Raw genomic sequence first — 19,004 nt, 5'->3', positions numbered from 1 at the left:
TACTCCTCATGGTGATTGCTGTTTAAGTGCTATTCAAGAGAGTGTGTCTAATATACATGGTGATGAGTTGCTAAGGGGTTACAAGGGCTCTGCAAGGCCAAATGGTTTCTTCAAATAAACTTCATTGACTTCATAGTGGCAATGTGCTCAGACACTGCCCAGAGGAAATCTTCTGAACATGTCCAAAGATGAGCAACGCGCACATTCCCAAAGGGGAATTCTGGAGTGCCTGCAGGAATTCAATATTTAATGCAAGGAAATACTTATGCAAATACGAATTTGACAGTTAATCATGCGTTTGAAATTTAAAAAAATAATATTTTATTATCTGGAAACAACACAAATGAAAGAAATCGGACAACGTTAGGGAGGGACACAGAACCTTTTAGTCCACTGAACGCATCAGACAATATTTAGGTCATCGCGGCTCCAGCAGCTGTTGGCTTAGATTGTATTATGAGATGCCACGAGGCTTGGTCAGCGTTTTATGATCAGCCCTCCTCTGCCTGCTCCACAAAAGAAGACTTAAAGGGAAGCAGTGAAAAGGAAGAAAAGAAAAAATAGCAATAGTATGACATCTATTACTGTTGACCACACAAACAAACAAACAAGACTGACCGCATTCCAGTGTTCAGCATTTATAAGGTGATTATGAGCAAGCGCAAACAAGGGAAATCTTGATCTACCGCCATCTGCTGGCCACTTTTAGTATTTTTTAAATGTCATTTTCAATTGCTCATTGATGAAAAACTCTGATTATTGACATGGTTATTAGTTTGCAAAGGTCTTTTTTTAGTATATTATTTTATTTTTTGTGGGGTTGTGCCAGTGTTGGCATACAATTGTAAATACAAAACACTTATAAAATAGTAGTTTTTTAAAGAAAAGAAAAAACAGAGGTAGGCAGAAGGATTTTTTTAAAAAAAATTACGTAACCCTTGTGCTATCCTAGGCATTTTAACATTGGGCGTTGGGTCATCTAGACCCACTAGACAGTGCGCTGAACCTTTTTTCTTCAATGACTTGTGAACCTCACTGGTGTCCATGGTTTACATGAAATCTTTCCACCTTTATCCACCTTTGTCATGGTAGGGAGAACACGTCAATGTAAGGGTGGGGTCATCTAAGATAGCACGAGGGACACACACAACTATAGTCTTCTCAATGGAATGTACCATATCTATGACCTTCAGTTTAGTAGGTCTTTAATGAAATACCACATTGCAAAAACTGAAGACCCTTGTTTCAAGATAAAATATCTTATTTTGTCTAGCAAGAAAAACAAGAACATTTTTCATTGGCAAAAATCATTTTAGTTTTACAAAATAAGTCTTAGGAACTAGAATATTTTTCTTAAAATAAGAATTATCTGTTAGACCAGATTTCTTAACCCACTGACGTTTTTTTTTTTTTTTTTTTGCTTATTTTGAGAAAACCTAAGTGGCCTGTTTTTGCAGCGCAGTACTTCTATTCAAGAGGCTGCAAGGATGCTTTATTTTATTATTAATTGTAATAGATATTCTGCAGTTCAAAAATAAGGATTTTGTCACTGTAAATACTTTAAACAAGAGGACTTTAATTTTTATTCTTAGAAATAAAATGCAAGGGGAAAGGTAGGCTTATAACTTCGGAAAATGTCATTTAAGAAATAACAGAAAACGTGCCAAATTTGAATGTATAAATTTTGCAAATCATAATTAATTTTTGTCATACTTGGGTTAGTTGATTTACTTACTTTAATGCTGACAAACATTACTCCAGTGCAGGGGTCTGTGACCTTTAACCCTTGTGCTATCCTATGCACTTTACCATTGGGAGTTGTGTCATCTAGACCCACTAAACAGTGCTCTGAAGCTTTTTTCTTCAATGATTTGTGATCTTCACTGATGTCCATGGATTACATGAAATCTTTCCACCTTTATCCACCTTTGTCATGGTAGGAATAACACGTCAATGTAAGGGTGGGGTCATCTAAGAGAGCACAAGGGTTAATGCTATACATATTTGGTCCAATTTCTTACTGACACAAACTCAACGTCCCACTTCAAAATGTAATTTAATGATGTTTTTGTGGCCATCAAGCCTTTTTGTTGTAAAATTCCTCTTTTAAATATGTACAATACTTGAATTATAACAGTATTAAAGGTTTCCACATGTAACAATTTAAAATTATTTTACTTTTGATAGCAGAAAACAGTTATTTACAGTTATACAAGTTCTTTTCAAAATAATATACACTGTTTCAAAAATAGATATTGAGATAGAACACGGCACATTAAAACTTCTAGTGTAAAGTAATCTGTTTTTTGAGTCCTGACATCCACAGAGATTTCAAGTTTGAAAAACCTGGCAAAGATATCACAGAATAGGATTTCTCTGGAGTTTGTAAAAACTGCATGCTCCAGTTAAAGTGTTGTGCACCAAACGTTTTTATAAAAAAAAAAAAAAAAAAAAAAAGAAACCTGTCAAGTTCCAACTAGAGATTGACCAACAAATGGTTCCAAATGGTTCCAAATGGACCCATCCCCACTCAGGGGATGGGTCAAATGCAGAGAGCAAATTTATTTCACCCAGGATGAGTCTTTAACTTTATAAAAGAAGATTTAACCAAAGTAAAATAACAGAAAACAAAGAAATGGAGTTCAAATGTCACCATGACTTGGTCATGTTAACACAGCCGATATGTCTTATCAGTGAGCCCACTCATTACACACTCCCCATCACTACACAACATAAGAAAATTGTGAAAGATTCTCAGGGCTGTTGGCAGCTGGCTGTACAAACTAAACTAATCAGCAGGCTGTTTAAAGGTCACTGCATCATAGAAAGATGCGGCCTAAACCAGCCAGGGCAAGTTTGAACATTGCTAATGAGCACATGGTCAACAGCTGCTGGTGTATACTCAGGGAGAATTAAGAATTTTAGTATCAAGGTGATTTGCTCTACTAAAATACAATTTAACCTTCCAGCTTGACAAGGACAAGAATGTTCAAACTGGCATTCTTTAGTCCAGGGTGACTTAAACTTGACAGCATGTCATTCCAACATCACTGACACACACATCTGCATGTCGGTGTAAAAAGTGTTTTATATTTTAGGATTTTTATCAGGAAATCTAAGCATTCCTTTGGCCATGTTAAAATACGCGTTTCTTGAGCGTAGCATAGGACAAAAATCAAGAGTACTTTTTAGTATAGCTTTTAAGTAGTTCTTACATGTCCACATATTTTTATTTTTGTTTGATTTTATTGATTTGCTGGGATGTGTGCTATTATGATTGCTATTTTTAATTACAATTTCTTTTCCTATTATTTATTTTATTTTGCAAAGCATTTATGTAGCAGGAAAAGTGATATAAAATAAATTACAATAATCTTTATTAATTGCATGTTAAAAATGTATGGGCTTACAAAAATTTCAAGTTAAAAATAGTATTCATAATAATAAACTCCATATTTAATATAAAATGAAGATTTATACATGAATGAATTTGTTTGTATGTTTGTTCTAACAGCACAAATTATTTTTGCTTAAGGTTTTTTTTCCACACAGAATTTCTCTTTTAATGTGAAATTTTGTTAATTTTAACTAAACATATTTATATATCTTTTTTAAGTACTAGTATTTCAAATTGAGACTCTGAAGCCTAAAGCTGAGGTCTGCAGCGTTTCAATTAGTTTGATCAGATATTCTGCTTTTTCTGTTGCTATATTTGAATTGTGATAATAATTCTGTTATGTAATCCAACACCTGTTAGGTTCCCAAGTTACTGAACTGTGTTCTTCTAATCAGAATACTAAAGCACGGCAGAGGATGACAGACTTGATGAGGTCATGTTTGCTGCAATGGGAAGTTTGAACTTGCAGTCCGAGGCCGGCATTCACTAAATCCACAGCGACTGCTTTATTGCTCTAACATAAGCTGACAGAACACCTGGTTGCAGATGCATGTGAAAAAATGAATTACATGCACCAAACACCTGGTGCACACAGAATGTGTGTGTGTCTGAGGGGAAAAAAATGGCAGACAGGTCTCGGGGAGAGGCTCATTTTATTTCAGACAGCCAGCTGAGCCCTAATCCATTAGTGTCGGGGTGCATGGGACGCCCAAATGCTTGAGGTGAACAACTGGACACAATCCATCATTCAATTAAAAAAAGAAATAAAAAAACTTCTTCCCCCAAGATGTTTTTTTTTTGTAATTTTCCCCAAATTGGGATAAAATATTTAAACAAAAGACAACACTTGGTTAATTTCAAGATAATTTATATCTTTATTTACTGACAACCACACCTCACACCCAAGTCCACTTATAAACAGAATGTTTTCTTTACATTTTGAAAGATTGATTCAAGAAAACCAACAGAAAACGAACCCTAATCAACAAAATCATAAGAACATAAGAAATGATTCCTTCATGGTAAAATACGCTCCAAAAAAACTATTAGTGTTGCCAACAGCTGATTGTTTGGGAAGGATGGCTACAGAAAGTGTGTTTTTATGTTTATATGTTGTTTTCTTTAGCAGGATTTTAGTGTCCTCCTATATCAGTTGAGCTGAATATTCTTCATAGACAAATTGTTTAACCTTCTTCAAGCACTTCATTATGAAAAATGCTTCTTTTTTTTTTAATAGGCTCACATTTTTACCTCCATATTCCAGCTGATTAGCTCATTTCCTAGTGCACTCCTGTGATGTTCAGTCAAAAAAGTATAATATCATCCCTGCAAAACCTGCCGATGTACTGGCTAATGCTGATGTAGACACAGGTTTAGGAAGTTGTTGCCTCCAGTTTCATCACATCAGTGGTTGCCTCTTCAGCAGGTTCAAATCTATGAGAGGTAAATGAGACAAACTGCAAAGAAGCATCGCTGCTGAGCTCATTGAACACCACAACAGATGGACTTTTCTAGGAAAGTGTATCTATTGGTTCAGTCAAGGTAAAATAAAAGTATGGCATTACATGAATCACCTGAATTTCTATTGAGAAAATTATATTCTTAGATATAGATGTTTTTTTTGGCTGTAATGAAAATATTTACCACAAAAAAAAGAATTTTCTGGTAATGCTTTGTGTAAAAAAAACAGTAAAATGGAATGCTTTTCTTTGTCATAATGGCTTTAAGGTCAGTTACTGTATTTGGCGTGTCCCTCCAATTCCTAACATGCCTCTATCTTGGTAATATAACTGAAGCAAAATCCATACTCTTCTTTTAAAGACTGCTAGCTCTCAATCACATTCTTTTGGTCTCTGAAATCCTTCAAAGAAAGGAGTTCAATTCTGTAAAGTGATTAAACTGTTTGTAAGAGTGATTGCGATCGGTTGGCTATGGTGAGCACTCGCCCAGCAGCGTCAGATACGTGCTAAAAGGAGAACTGTTTAATAAGGTTCGTCTCCACTTAAGACCACCAAACTGCCAAACCATCCCTGTAGAGAAGAGGCCATGAAGGTGTAGAACTAGCACTCCAGCATCACAGCAGCAGAACAGCAACAGCAGATATTCTACAACAGTCGTACTGACATTTTTCATTGGTTCCTGGCAACAACAAAAAAAAAAGTTTTCAACATAACAAGCAAGCAAAAATTACTGTTATTATTTAGCAGAGATCTGTGCCCGATGAGAAAGCATCTTCATCCTGTGTGTTCCATTGGGAAAGGCTGGTTGAAGGAGATAGCAGAGGAGCCTGCCTGCTGGCGGGCTGGCTCACTTGCGCGGTTGGTGGATGTGTTGGTTGATGTGCTGAGTAGGGGGCAGCTTAGGAACACTAGGCTGGGGCTTCTGGTGCGCTACCTGAGCAGCTGCCGGTGTGAAGTCCTTATCGCCCTGAACAGACCACAGAATCGATAATTATGCACTCAACCCCGTCACACTGATGACAAATTGTAAAATTATAGATATTACGAGATTATCAAATTTTCCTCATGAATATGAAATTATACGTTGATTAGCAGCCTTTTAATTTATAGTTCTCAGAAGAAAACAAAGCTTCAAAAATACAGCTAAAGGCAAAAATAAAACCAAATAAAACATTTAAAAAGGAAAGAAATTTAATTGAAACATCAACTCAAAAGTTTAAAAAGGACAAAAAAACAAAACAAACTTGGGTACCGAAAATAAAATGTAAAAAAAGACTACAAAGAAAGAAAGAAAGAGATGATGTAATCTGATTACTGTATCTGCACTGCAATCAGTCCTCCAATCACATCCCATCAAGATAATCAATCTTTTTATTACTTGAAAAGAACCTATCGGATCAGAACCGGATTACAAAAACTGTAAAACCATGAAATGAATTAACTCAGTGGGGGGTGGGATTATACGAGTTTGCTTCTTCCCACTCCTTTTCAAGCAATACATCAAGCTCTACTTAACTTTAGTTAACGATCACTGTATTTAATTAAGTAAAAAGCGATTTAAGTGACTTTTTTGTTTTGTTTTATTTTCTGTCTTTTTAATCTATGCATTTCAACATTTCTATAATGAGTTTGATAAATATGTGTAAATTCTTAATTGCTTTTACTACAATGCTTGAAATAAATGAATCAATAAATAAAAATAAATCACGGCAGGTTACCACCTACTTCTGCTTTATCTGCTCACTTTTGCCAATTTTACATATTCCTTTTGAACTTAAATTTAGACGCCATTAGAGCACAGTGGAAAAAAGTAGAAAAATTAAACGACTGTTTAAGTTTTCCCCAAATTAAGACATTATTAAATAATAAAATAAAACACTTGAGTACAGAGATATTTAATATTAAAATTCGTCAGAAAGTACTGCGTTTCACAGATCTGAAGGAAAAGGTCAACAACCATATTACTTAGAAAAATAATGCAGGACCTAAAATATTTTCACAAAGACTGGATGAAGACTCTTGCGACCCTTTAGTGTTTTTCTAATTTTTATGAATAATTCGTCTATTTGTCACTTTTTGTAGTTGTCATGGAAGCTTTTATAACCAATTCCTTTCAATAGTTATAACACAGAATTATAAAATCCTTAAAGTGTAGTGAGTTTACAACAAACTCATTCCTGAAAAGATCAAATCTGAAAATGTCATCTTTTATGGCGCGAATGAGGAGCTTTTGATTCGAAAATGTAATATTCATTTTTTATTCCCCAATTTTTCGAAAAGCTTTTTATTCTACTTATGCCTGACATACTTTTTTCTATGAAAAACAAAAGTATTCCATATGAAACATTGCAGGGGGTCGTGGGTGGGTGTCAGATTAAACCTCAGAAACTGTGCTTCAATATAGTTTACGGGAAATGATGTATGGAAAACACTGATCTATTTATATTTGATTTATCCTTCAATCCGACTAGAGCTATGTTCACAAAGCCCTTGGCAACACGCTTTTAACGGCCACTTCAAATGAAACGTCTATGTAAACACGCGTTTTCGGCTTCTGTGTTCAAAACTGTCCAGTTCATGCGTGACGCACCTTTTTACGACCGTTTTCACACTCTGCGTAGAAAATGTTTGGCCATTTAACATGCATTGCCAGAGAAACCAGATAAATTCGGTATTCAGATTTGATAGTGCTGTATGGATTTGGTCAACCTTGTGAACCTTTGGCGATTAGCCTGACGACGTCTGCGTTTGTTTTTCAAATAAAGATAAAAAAAGGCCACTCTCCTGACATGATTGTTATCCATATCCACTATTGCAAGGATGTTACAAATAAACCGAAATGTTTCCGTTTTGTGCCCAAATCCAGAGATTTGCACCGATTTGACTATGGCACCAAGCTTCTTTTAACTGTAGGGGGTGGACATGTGCTAGTAAACAGCAGCCCCTCCCTGCTTGTACGGCATTGTACAATGTGAACACCATGGGTTAAACGTGCATTCTTGAACATGCATCAATAGCCTGGTGTCTATGAAGGTTTACACAGGCAATAAGCTAACTTAGTTCACATTTTGTTGGGGCGTTTGACCAAATTAAGTTATAAAAGCACTCCTAACCCCCCCTCTGAAAGCCCACAGAATCCTCTACAAGCCTCCTGCTGAACTTTACTCCTAACCCATCCCTGCTCTGTTTGTGCTGCTTGTAGTTTTCCAGCATTTGTGTGGAGGTGGGCGTGTTATGTTTACAGCGTGTGCACGCCATTTCCATAACGAACGGCCAAGAATGTGGATGGATGTGACCCACAGCTGCCCTGGTCCCATTTAAAAGTTCCCCTCTACAATATTTCTGTCCAACTCAGGCAGAGTTGTGAGAGGAAACGCAACAAATTAACACACCAAAATATTTTCACACTTTTTTTTTTTAAGACGCGAGACAGACATGTCGAAATCACACTCGAGTGCTGAAGGAAAAATAGAACGCACACTATCAGGAGATGCTTTAAAGTCATTAAAAAAAGAAAAAAGACCCAAAAATATCTACACCAACCACCATAAATACACACACAAATACACTCTGAAGTGTTTCACTTGGCATCAAAAGGCTTCTCTGAAGCTTTGTGTTGCTAGCCTGTGGGTTTGATGGCAGCGATAGAAGGCGAATGAGAAAGCCTAGAGGAGGGACACAGGAAAAGATGGGATCCCTGCCACCTTCTCACATCTCCACAATCTTCCCCCAAAAATCTGCCAGGTCTGACACATACACAAAAAAAAATAAATAAAGAAGAAAGGCATCAAGCAGTCCAGGTTATAACCAAAAAGGAGATTAATCAGTTTTTGGGTTATTATTTGAAACAGCAGGATAAATGCACACATGAGATAAATAAACTGATGATTTTATAGGTATATATATTATGTTTTTGTATTACTTTTTTTTTAAGTATATAGATGTACAGCTGTGCTCAGTTGTACATCTGCTCAGTTCTAATGCTGCAAAATTATTCATTTATGAATTTTGGATCTAAATATTACATTAACTTAGCATATTTGACCTTAGGAGACTGATAATATCTAATGAAAAAAAGACATGTGTGGTCACATGACTGACTGGTCTCGCGTTCTCAATAAGAAGTACCGTCTGGTTCCAAAAAGTCAAAATCCCATAGATTTGTATTGAGAAAAAAAACCCTCAAAAGTTGAAAGTTTGTAATGTTTGACAGATTCTCCAAGTGTGGGCTTCCAACAAGCTCACTCCTGACTGGCGAGTGTGGTTGCCATAGAAATGTTGACTCAGCCATGATTTGGACCAATCACTGCTTACCGACATCTGGCTCCAATGAGTGGGCGTTTGAAAAGCAAAGAAAATGGCGACTGAATTGACTACTTTTCCCTGAAACTGTAAGCAAGTCATTTTCTATGGGTGATCACACTCACTCAGTCCAGTTCTCATACACAATCAATGGTTCAACCATTAAAACAAAAAGTTCTAATCGTTTTGTGATCTTGTATTTTACTGAAGATTTTTTTTTCTTTGAGATCCATTCATTCATCCTCTAATCCCGTTTTTGTCCCTTTCGGGGTCATGGGGCTGCCGGAGCCTATCCTGACCACTTGTTGGTGAAGGCAGGGTACACACTGGACAGGTCACCAGTCTGACGCAGGGCCACAACCATACACACTTGCATTCATGCCTAGGTATTTTAGATCAAAAAATTAAAGTAAATAAGAGGGAAAAAGAAACTTGACATATCTAGGAGCATGCTCAGTAAGGCTGCTTTAACAATTATTTGTTCAAACTTAATCAATTTGTTTGTAGAGTACCTTTCAATAACAGGCTGTCAAGGTGCTTGACATTGAAGACATATATTAGGTTAAAACAATAAAGCAAAAAAAAAAGCATTTACCACGAAACAATTATAAAAATATCTTAGCAGAAAGGTTTTTGAAACCAGACTGAATGAAATTATGTCTGTTAAGTTGGACAATTTTACATTGGAGTGGATAATGAGCTTCTAGTGGTTACTTAGTGAACTGACCTGGCTCTAGTTCCTTTTTAATTATTTATTTCATACAACCGAACAGTTAAATGGTTTAGTAATATACCAACTTCCCCCCATGGCCCTTATTATCCCACCAACTCTCCTTCCATCTTCATGAGCTCAGAGTCGCCGCTGTTCCCTGCAGAGCTGGAGTCGCAAATCCAAACTACCTAATGACGCCTATTTCAACCCTCCTCGTGGTCTGCGTGAGAGTGGCTTTCTTACCTTTGTGACCACTCCAGAAACAATCACAGGGGCCTTCGGCGGGCTGAAAATGAAACAGAAAATCTCGGTTGGTTGAGTTGGCATATGCGATCAGAATCCGCAGAAAAGGACACGGTTATCGACGTAGAAACAGCAGAAACAGTAGTTTGTGACACTATGTAAAAATATGGACATCCTATGTAGCCGAAGCAGCACCCCAACTCCCACACACTGGATGGAGCTGCCAGCAGCTTAAATAGCTCCCATTCATTCTGGCAAAAACCCTCGGCACTCATTGTGTCTGGGTGGGGACTGTAGGGCGGCCTGGACTAAACCAAAGCTATCAGAGAAAATGAGTATTATGAAGACGGATGATGATGAAGAACGAGACTGTTTTAGGTGGAGGTCGAGAAGAGCTCAGAGAGAAGAGAGGGGGATACTACAAGTAAAGGATTGTCAAGGGAGGAGGGGACGGCAGGGAAACGAGAAAGCCAAATATATAATAAGAGTCTCGTTAGAAAAGAGGAAAGAGGGTGAAGGAGAGAGGGAAGCGAGCACTTACTCACATTCAGGACAAAGTGAAGGAGGTGGAGGAAAGGATGAGGAGGAATAATGCCGAGCCTGAAGTAAATATCGACCTTGGCATGAAAAACGAGGGCCGTCTTACTGTACAGCAGCATCACCCCCGCAAATGAGTACCGTTATCCACCTTCAAGACTCTACTCAAAGACATTTTAGCAGCAGAGCACATTCAAGTCAAGGCCTGAGCGCCTTAGCAGCACAAATATGAAGAGAAGAGTTTCAAATACTGACATAATCCTTAAAGTCCCACCCCCATCACCTTTTAAACTATTGTGAAAGTGTTCCTAGAGGTCCTTTAATTATGATTATGCCGTATTTGTCCACACGTGGATGCATCAGAATGGAGCAGAGCAGGGAGCTTGTGGCATGCCGTACAGCTTCTACGGAATTTTTTTCTACGGCACCTGCTCCTGATTCACAAGGATTTGCATAAAGAAACACTCAAAAATCCCATTTTAAGCTTAATTTTCTTTATCTATATCCTCCATCATGAGAAAAATACCACAAGAGCATGTTAAAAACTCAACACACACACAAAAACAACAACTACAATGTTCAGCATTTTACCAAATCCTTCTTGGAATACATTTTAAGCATTTGCCACTTACTTTAGGAATTAAACATCCATGGAAACCCGCCAGCGCACATATTTCAATTCTCTAAACTTCTTTTTGAGTTTTCACAGATCATGTCTGGACTCACTGGAGTTGAAAGCACTTCTTTTTGCCAATTTTGTTAATGGGAAAAAGGCTTTTGTTTGCACCTCAATAGTTTTCTTATTCAAATAAATACCCAGCAAGGAAAGTGAATGACTTATAACGCACTAAGATGTTTGGGGGAAATAATTAAAAATGGGGGCAAAACATCATCAAAGAGATGTGATGTTCCTGAATACTGATGTACAGACATGCAAAACCAACAGCTCCCTTTCTGTGCCATGTCAAGCTGCGTGGAGGGATGCAAGTGCCAGAAACTGAGACAGCAAGGGCTATGAGGTGTTGAGTCCTTCAAGACCCATGATAGACTGAAAAACAATGTAAATAGTGAAGGAATACATCACAGGAAAGCCACACACGAGAGCCTTCCTTGATTAAAAAACGGAAAAGTCTGTACGAGCAGAAATACTCAGCCTTCAAAAGCTCTCATCAAGTGGAAGAACACTGAGGAAGAGGAGGTTTTGTGAAACCGGGAGGAGCCTTCAAAGATGGAGGAAGTCTGTAGGGGGCAGCAGCGATCTGCACAGCCTTCAACAGTCGCTTTTGTGCCATCAGGAGGGGACAGGGTAACAAGAAAGAAGGGAGGGGGGGGGGAAGAAAAAGGAATAGAGACGAGAAAAGACATGAGGAGCAAATCAAAACTAATAAAGCTGTGAAATGAGCACGAGTCCATTTGCTTTTGTTCCCGTCGCAAGCTTTGACACCGCCGATTTGGCAACCCCACCCACCCCTCCCTGCTTCAGCAGCACAGGAAGTTTGTTGCCGTGGGCGAGGTGGTGGTTGCCGTGGAAACAGATGCCCGTTGTCTGTCTTCTTTCCCTCTTTCGTCTCTCTCTATTCCTCTCCGTCCTTTGCAACTTTTTCCACTATGAGCTGTCGGGGCATTGCACATTTCAGCCCCGTGCTCCGTCCATTTAGTCCAGCGCTCACACAGCACCACCTGCTCCCCTTCCAAACCACATAAACAGGCTTTTACACATCTCAAACTTGTTCTCTTACCTGTTAGAAGGAACATCTAAAGATTTGGAGGTATTTTAGCTACAAATTCAGCTGAAAGCTGCCTCTGGTGCATTTCTATTTGCTCAGTGCGTTTTCATATCACCATATTCCCACGAGACCAGCAGTTTCCTCCACTATCCTTACCGTCTCCCACTCAGCATAATCCCCTGCCCACCTATCGCTCCCTCTTCAATGCATTTGTTGATTTCAGCGAGATTGGCCACGCCAGGAGATTCCCTTTCTGACGGCAACACTTTGCCACCTGTGCTTAATGCAGCATCCACTCAATAACCCCTGCAAGACGTCCATCAGCGAGACAGAAGTGGAGCAGACAGAGTGTGTGAGCAAGTCTCCCCGACTGCTGACTCCCATGTAGTTAGTTTCTGATAAAAATAAAACAGAGAAGCTAAATATGTTGTTTCGCAGAAAAGCCAGGAGAAGCACAGAGAGCCAAATGAAGCGTGATATTTTTCCCCCCCTCATGCAGTGATGTTTATTCTTGGACTGTTAGCTTTAAAAGAAATTATTTTGCAATAAAAAATGCAAAACGGAAATTTTAACACTGGGTGAGGTATAAATTATAGTTATGTTTTCGTAAATAGGTGAAAAATGATGCACATTTACATTTACAGCTGAGAAAATGTAACAAATAACAATGATCTATGACAACATTGATTAAATGTAAAGGCGCAGTATTTTAAACAAGTTGTAAGTTCTAGCATATTTCTTTTAAGTATTAAAAATATCACTCTCAGATAGTATCCAGTCCATACATGTGTTTAGTGACACAAATATCACTTATATCTGGTTCTCAACCCTTTAAAACAATGAATCTTCTGTGATGTTTTTTTGTAGGTAAGTACTTATATTAACCCTTAATTAACTTTAAAATATAGCAGTTATTCAAAGGCAGATCAGAAAGGCAAAAAACTTCAAAGTAAATATTAAAAAATGAAATATTAAAACAATATGCATAAAGTAATAGGAAATGAATACGATTGAATTAATACTTGGATGGAAATAATTAAACAATAAAGACTAAATGCAAAAATAAACTTGTGTAGAGTCCAGTCTTGAACTAGTTTTCCAGATGTGCAGCTTCTTCTATCCACTACTTTATCTCACAGGACATTCAAATGTTGGAAGCTAGCTCAGCAAACTACCTTCGCGCTCTCACCCAATCAACATCATGCTTGATATAGATGTCTCTATCATCCACACACAAAGGACAGTTTAACAAAAAGAAAAAAGAAAAGCTGCCATGTCATGTATTGGCTCTATCCCCACTTTAGACTGCAAGACATCTATAAAAGCAATAAGGATGAATGGGGAAAAAACTAATTTGATGTCCGATCAGGAATGCTGGCTCACTGCAGTGCAGTTGCAGAAGATTTCCTGTCAGGCTGTAATTTTTCTGTGCCATGTTCACTGCGGTGTGGAACATGTCACTCTCCATTTCTCATATCTCATTAATTTGCATGCAAACACTGATATGTGACACAAATGTAGCACCTCTACAAATATGCATATAGCTGACAGGTTGTCATTAATATGGAGTGGGCAGGAGGGAGCAGAGGCACACATCTACACACACAAACACACACTGAAAATAGAAGCAACTCGCAACAAGGCACCTTTGAAAGAAAAGAGTGACCAACCATGGATTCCAGCAATAAGGTGGAACATATTAGTGTCAGAACAATGATAGAATGAAGAGAATGTAAACCGTCAGATTGAGGTTTCTAGAGATAATCATAAAAACATAGAGCTGCGGCTAATTTAATCATCAAAATAAATAAACATGATGTAAAAAATAATTTTTTTGTCTTAGTTTTTTCTTTTTGCCACCCAATTTTTAAATCTGTGCAACTTGAACCCCGTCTTCCCATCTTTTCTTCGTTCATAACATATTTTAAATGTTTTCATGCAGTCCTTTGACTTTTTATGCAGAGTCCAAGTTTAAGACTAACTTTTTCAATCAGATTCTGTTGTTTTTAGAAAAAAGCCAAGGCACAAAAATGTCTGCAACTCTCACATAGTGAACCCATGACTGATCACAAGAACAATGAGCCCATCACCCTTGACTGTATGAGAGAACTGGATTGAGTGACCCCAAACAAGGTTCCAAACAGGAAGTACCTGCTGGTTCCAGGAAGCCAAAATGCCATAGACTTGTTCTACTGAGAAATAAACAGCTATTACTTAGTCAGTAATTTGTCAGAATGACCATTCTGGCATACGATGAAGATTTAAGACGAATCTCCCCAGCCTACTTTCGAGCGGTAGGGTGTGGACTTCCAACAAGATGATTGGTGAGAGTGGTTGCCATAGAAATGTTGACTCAGACAAACCCATACCACTCACTACTCATCTGGCTCCAACATGGCAGCATCTATGTCTTAGAAAAATGGCGACTGAATTGACTTCATTATGTGGGAGCAGCCAGGAAGTAAGCCCTTCTCTCTGGGTGACATCACACTTGACTCAGTCAAGTTCTCATCCAGACAATATCCGTGACACAGCAATGAAAACATACTCCTCCACATGAGCTTAGATTAGATTTTACTTAGATATTATACTTCTAATAGGCCTGCATAATAAATAGCAAATTAATTGTTATTGCGATATCAACCTGTGTAATATGCATATCTCAAAAGACGGCAAAAATCGCAATAAATGGTAACTTTAAAACAATCTTATGGCAGCTTGAAGTATTAAAGAATTAAATAAATCCATTTATGCATTTGACCAATCGGAAAAGCCCTTTTACGTTAAGATGCTCGCCTCCCATGTAGACTAGTTTCATTTGGAGCATAATTTAAGTTATGTTAACTATTATTTAAATTAACCTGCAGTGAAAGGGAAATTATTTTTTTTTTAGTTGTTTTTGCTATCTGTTCATGTATCGCAAGTTATATCGCAATATTGATCACTAATATCGCCAGTTTTCCTCATATCGTCCAGCTCTAACTTTCAATTAGTAAAAAATAAATAAATAAATAAAAGACATCTAGGCAACCTCCCCTCTGTAAGCAAGCGGAATAAGGTCATTTTTATTTGGGCGTAAATTCACAGACAGGATTACATTGTTGGAGGGTTACCTGGTGCTGACGTACTCCTCCTCATCCTCATCTTTCTGCGGAGGTTCGACGGGAGGAGGCGCCTGGTGTTTCTGCACTATCCTCATACCTCCTGCCTTAACTGCAACAACAAAGGGATGCACATTCATTTCAACAGTGGGGTACAGGATAAGGATGAACTTTATTAATTCTGTGAGACAAACCCTCAAATAAAATATTAGCGCCAACTTAGCTAAATAAAAGCAATGTAGGAGAATCAAGTCATACAAGAAAAACGGCAAACATTTACAAGACTTATGTTGTGAAATGAGGGAAAACAAATCGTAATTTTACAAAGAAAGAAACTATACTTTTTGAAAATAAAGCTGGTTGTGTAAAACTGCAGCCACATTTTGTGCAGACTTCATTAATGCAGGCATTTATGGGGATGCCATAAGACCTTAGTTTATCGTAGATATCCATCTCCAACTATACTGCCGACGAAGTCGTAAACAGAACGATCGCCGGACATCCACTCCTTGTGGGTCAAGAATTTTCTCCTGAAGAGGCCCTGTTTCCATCAATTTCTTTTCAATGTCTTTATACTAGTAAAAAGTCCATACTGACTATTTTTTTTTTATAATTCCGAGTTTATTCTTGTCAAATTTTGACTTTTTCCAACGACTATTGTCGTATTTACAACAATTGTCATACCTTTTTGAATTCTCATATATTTATGTTTTTAATGTTTATGGTGGCATGAATACGTCACCATGGAAACACAAACGTCATCAGTAAAAAAAAAAAAAAGTTCTGAAGCAGAAATCATAGATCAAATTGACCAAAACCTACAAGAACTAAAAAAGGGATTTATTCAGCCAATTATAAAAACCACTGTTTACTGTATCACCAAAGTACATCTGATTATTATTTTAAAGTCCCACTCTAATCCTGTTTTGATAAAGCGTTCCCAGTTGTCCTTTAGTTCTGATTATGCTGCTTTTAGCCACTAACTAAATAAATAAAAACAGTGTTGTCTTGTAGGGGATAGTTTCTGCAGAGCAGCACGAGTTCATTAGATATTTGTCTCCGAGTTGTGGGCGGAACTGTTGGGACAGAGAACGCCTCACTTCCCATCATCCCTTTGTTTACACTCTGTCCTGCTAGCTTACAACCCGTTACAACTCCAAGCTGACATTACTAGTGCAACAAAAATGGCGAGCAATATTGGAGCTCTCCAGCCTTGCAGTTTTGAGCCAGGTGGCAGTTTGAATGAGGAAAACAAAGACGTGCACAGATCTAGCAGTCGACTAGCAGATGCATCAGAATGGAGCTTGTGGCGCACAGATTGTAGCACCTATGTCACTTCTTCCAAAGGCTTTTTTTCTGTCTGATCCTGATTCACAATGATCTGAATGAGGAAATAGTCAGACATGCATTTTAAAGTTAATTTTCCTTTATATGTGTCCTACATCATAAGAAAAATACCACAAAGAACATGTTAAAGCACAATTTTCATTGAAGTGAGTGTTGAAGTAAAAAAATCTGTGTGAGAATAGATCAGATCTGTATTTATACTATGTATCAGCAACGATATCTGACTATTAGATTAAAGGTTGAAGCAACTATAAGCTCTCTGCAGGACAGCAGAGTGAATTGGCCTCTCGTGATCACAGGTTATGCGGGAGGGACACGTTTATCTCTCAGCTGCGGCCCACTGCTGCCATGCTTCCCTCTTCTTGTCCACGTCTGCGTTTTTACTGTTTTTTTACGGATCGCCCACGTCATCGCCACCCTGCTGTTGCTGCTATTCGTTACAACAATGCGAATAAAGAAAAAGTAAACATCGAAACGCACCTATCTCCAATCTCTCCATGGAACCGGTCTGCAAAAACGCGGAGAAAGAGAATCAGGAAGTACGACGGGGAGACGTGAAACTACTGAGAGAAAAAACGTGACAAGCTCAGGAAAAAGGCTACCTGGATGGCGGATATTTGTTAGAACCGCTGACGCATGCTCGTCAGATGATTGCATGCGTATTATTCACGTTCATGTGAGTGTTCAATGTGTGTGAGGGAGCAGAGAAACACAAAAGGCCCTGCAGTTCAGTGCAAAGATTGAAAGCCGCAGCAGCTGAGGAGGCTTACCTGCGGGGAGATGTCCTCCTTTAGTTTCCACTTTCTCCTTCGGCGGGGACGACATGATCTCTGCCCTGAAGCGGCTTCAAACCAAGAAATCTCTGATTCTATCTGCCTCAAACCGAGGACCACTCTTCACTCTAGACTAGATAGTCAACGTGGCTTTTTCCTGAGCATTGTTTGGAAATGTTGCGTCGTGACGTCACGGGAAGCCGTAAGGGGCGCGATGACGTTGGCCGTACGTATCTTTCAGAAAATGTCAGAAATGTATTTTTTAACGGGAAATTTAAAGAAAAGTACGTATTTATTTTTCTTTTCAGTTCAAAATGTGTATTTAAAACATTTATTTGATGTAAAAAAACGAATACTGTTAAAATACCACCCCTAATATGTGTTATCATTGTATATCTAGTGATTGTTTTCCTTGATACAATAATAATGTAATGCTTGTAACTAAAATAACTACAGTAGTTAAATACCCACTCTGATTAAAATTGCATATACACCTTTTGGTGTTTTTTACATGTTCCTGTTAAAAACATGGCTCATTATGGAGAACATAAAGAAGATTACGTTCAAAATTGCATTTCTGAGTATTTCTTTAGTCAAATCATTGTAAATCAGAAGCAGAAAAAATATGCCATTTGAAAAAGAATGTATTTGTGACAGAATATATGCTGGACTGACAACAACATCCCTGCCCTGAGCACTCAAAAACAGGGAGGGGAAGAGGGGCTGGGGTTGCTCTGTGCCAATGGTCCCAACCTTACAAGAATATCACTTAAAGTGAACCAAAGTGGACCCTGGTCTGGGACCAGGAACCACTCTTGAACCCAGCTGGTCACAGTTCGATTCCAATCGTACTGAGCTCCGGTTCGTTCTGAGTTTGTCTCGGTCTGAACAGACTCCGTTCTCAGAGCAGAACAACTGGACTTAACAACTGCCAATGAAGGAAACAACCAAGAGCCACGGACAAACATGGAGCAACGCACAGCAACTCATTGAAATGTGGTTGAATGAATTCAGGCTCATTAAAACAACTTTGAACGTGATACACATTGCTTCTCACAGTGTTTTCCCCAAAATCTATATGTCATAAACAGTTATCCATGTACCTTCACAGTCTCCTCAGTAACCGCCTTGCACCATGCCTCCGCTGTACTAAAGTAGCAAATAAAAAGTGTTGCACAGATACAGACGTTCAAAATTGATCAGTAAAATATAAAGTTTGACTAAGTGAACAAAATAAAGCAGACTGAGTCCGGACCAACTGACTTTTCCAGTCTTAATACACCCTTAACCTCAATTTAAAGATTATATGAACACCCCTGTCCTATGTCTTGTAGGAAATTACTTCTTTTTTTTTTGGCTAAAAACGGCATAATGATAATAAAAAGACCACTGGGAACGCTCTTAA

At 38.1% G+C, this 19,004-nt stretch overlaps 1 protein-coding gene across 1 annotated transcript; it reads right to left on the bottom strand.

The window, feature by feature from the left end:
- Positions 1–4,248: 4,248 nt before the first annotated feature.
- On the bottom strand, positions 4,249–17,798 carry dap (death associated protein). The gene is made up of 4 exons (XM_004080981.4): positions 17,597–17,798; positions 15,492–15,591; positions 10,115–10,157; positions 4,249–5,824 (listed from the first exon to the last, which is right to left on the bottom strand). Exons 1-4 carry the CDS (start codon positions 17,649–17,651, stop codon positions 5,705–5,707), a joined length of 318 nt encoding a protein of 105 aa, XP_004081029.1. The 5' UTR covers positions 17,652–17,798; the 3' UTR covers positions 4,249–5,704.
- Positions 17,799–19,004: the final 1,206 nt, after the last annotated feature.

This window comes from Oryzias latipes, chromosome 20 (assembly GCF_002234675.1).
Source record: "Oryzias latipes chromosome 20, ASM223467v1".
Taxonomy (NCBI): Eukaryota; Metazoa; Chordata; class Actinopteri; order Beloniformes; family Adrianichthyidae; genus Oryzias; species Oryzias latipes.
This window is presented reverse-complemented; position numbering and strand designations above follow the sequence as displayed.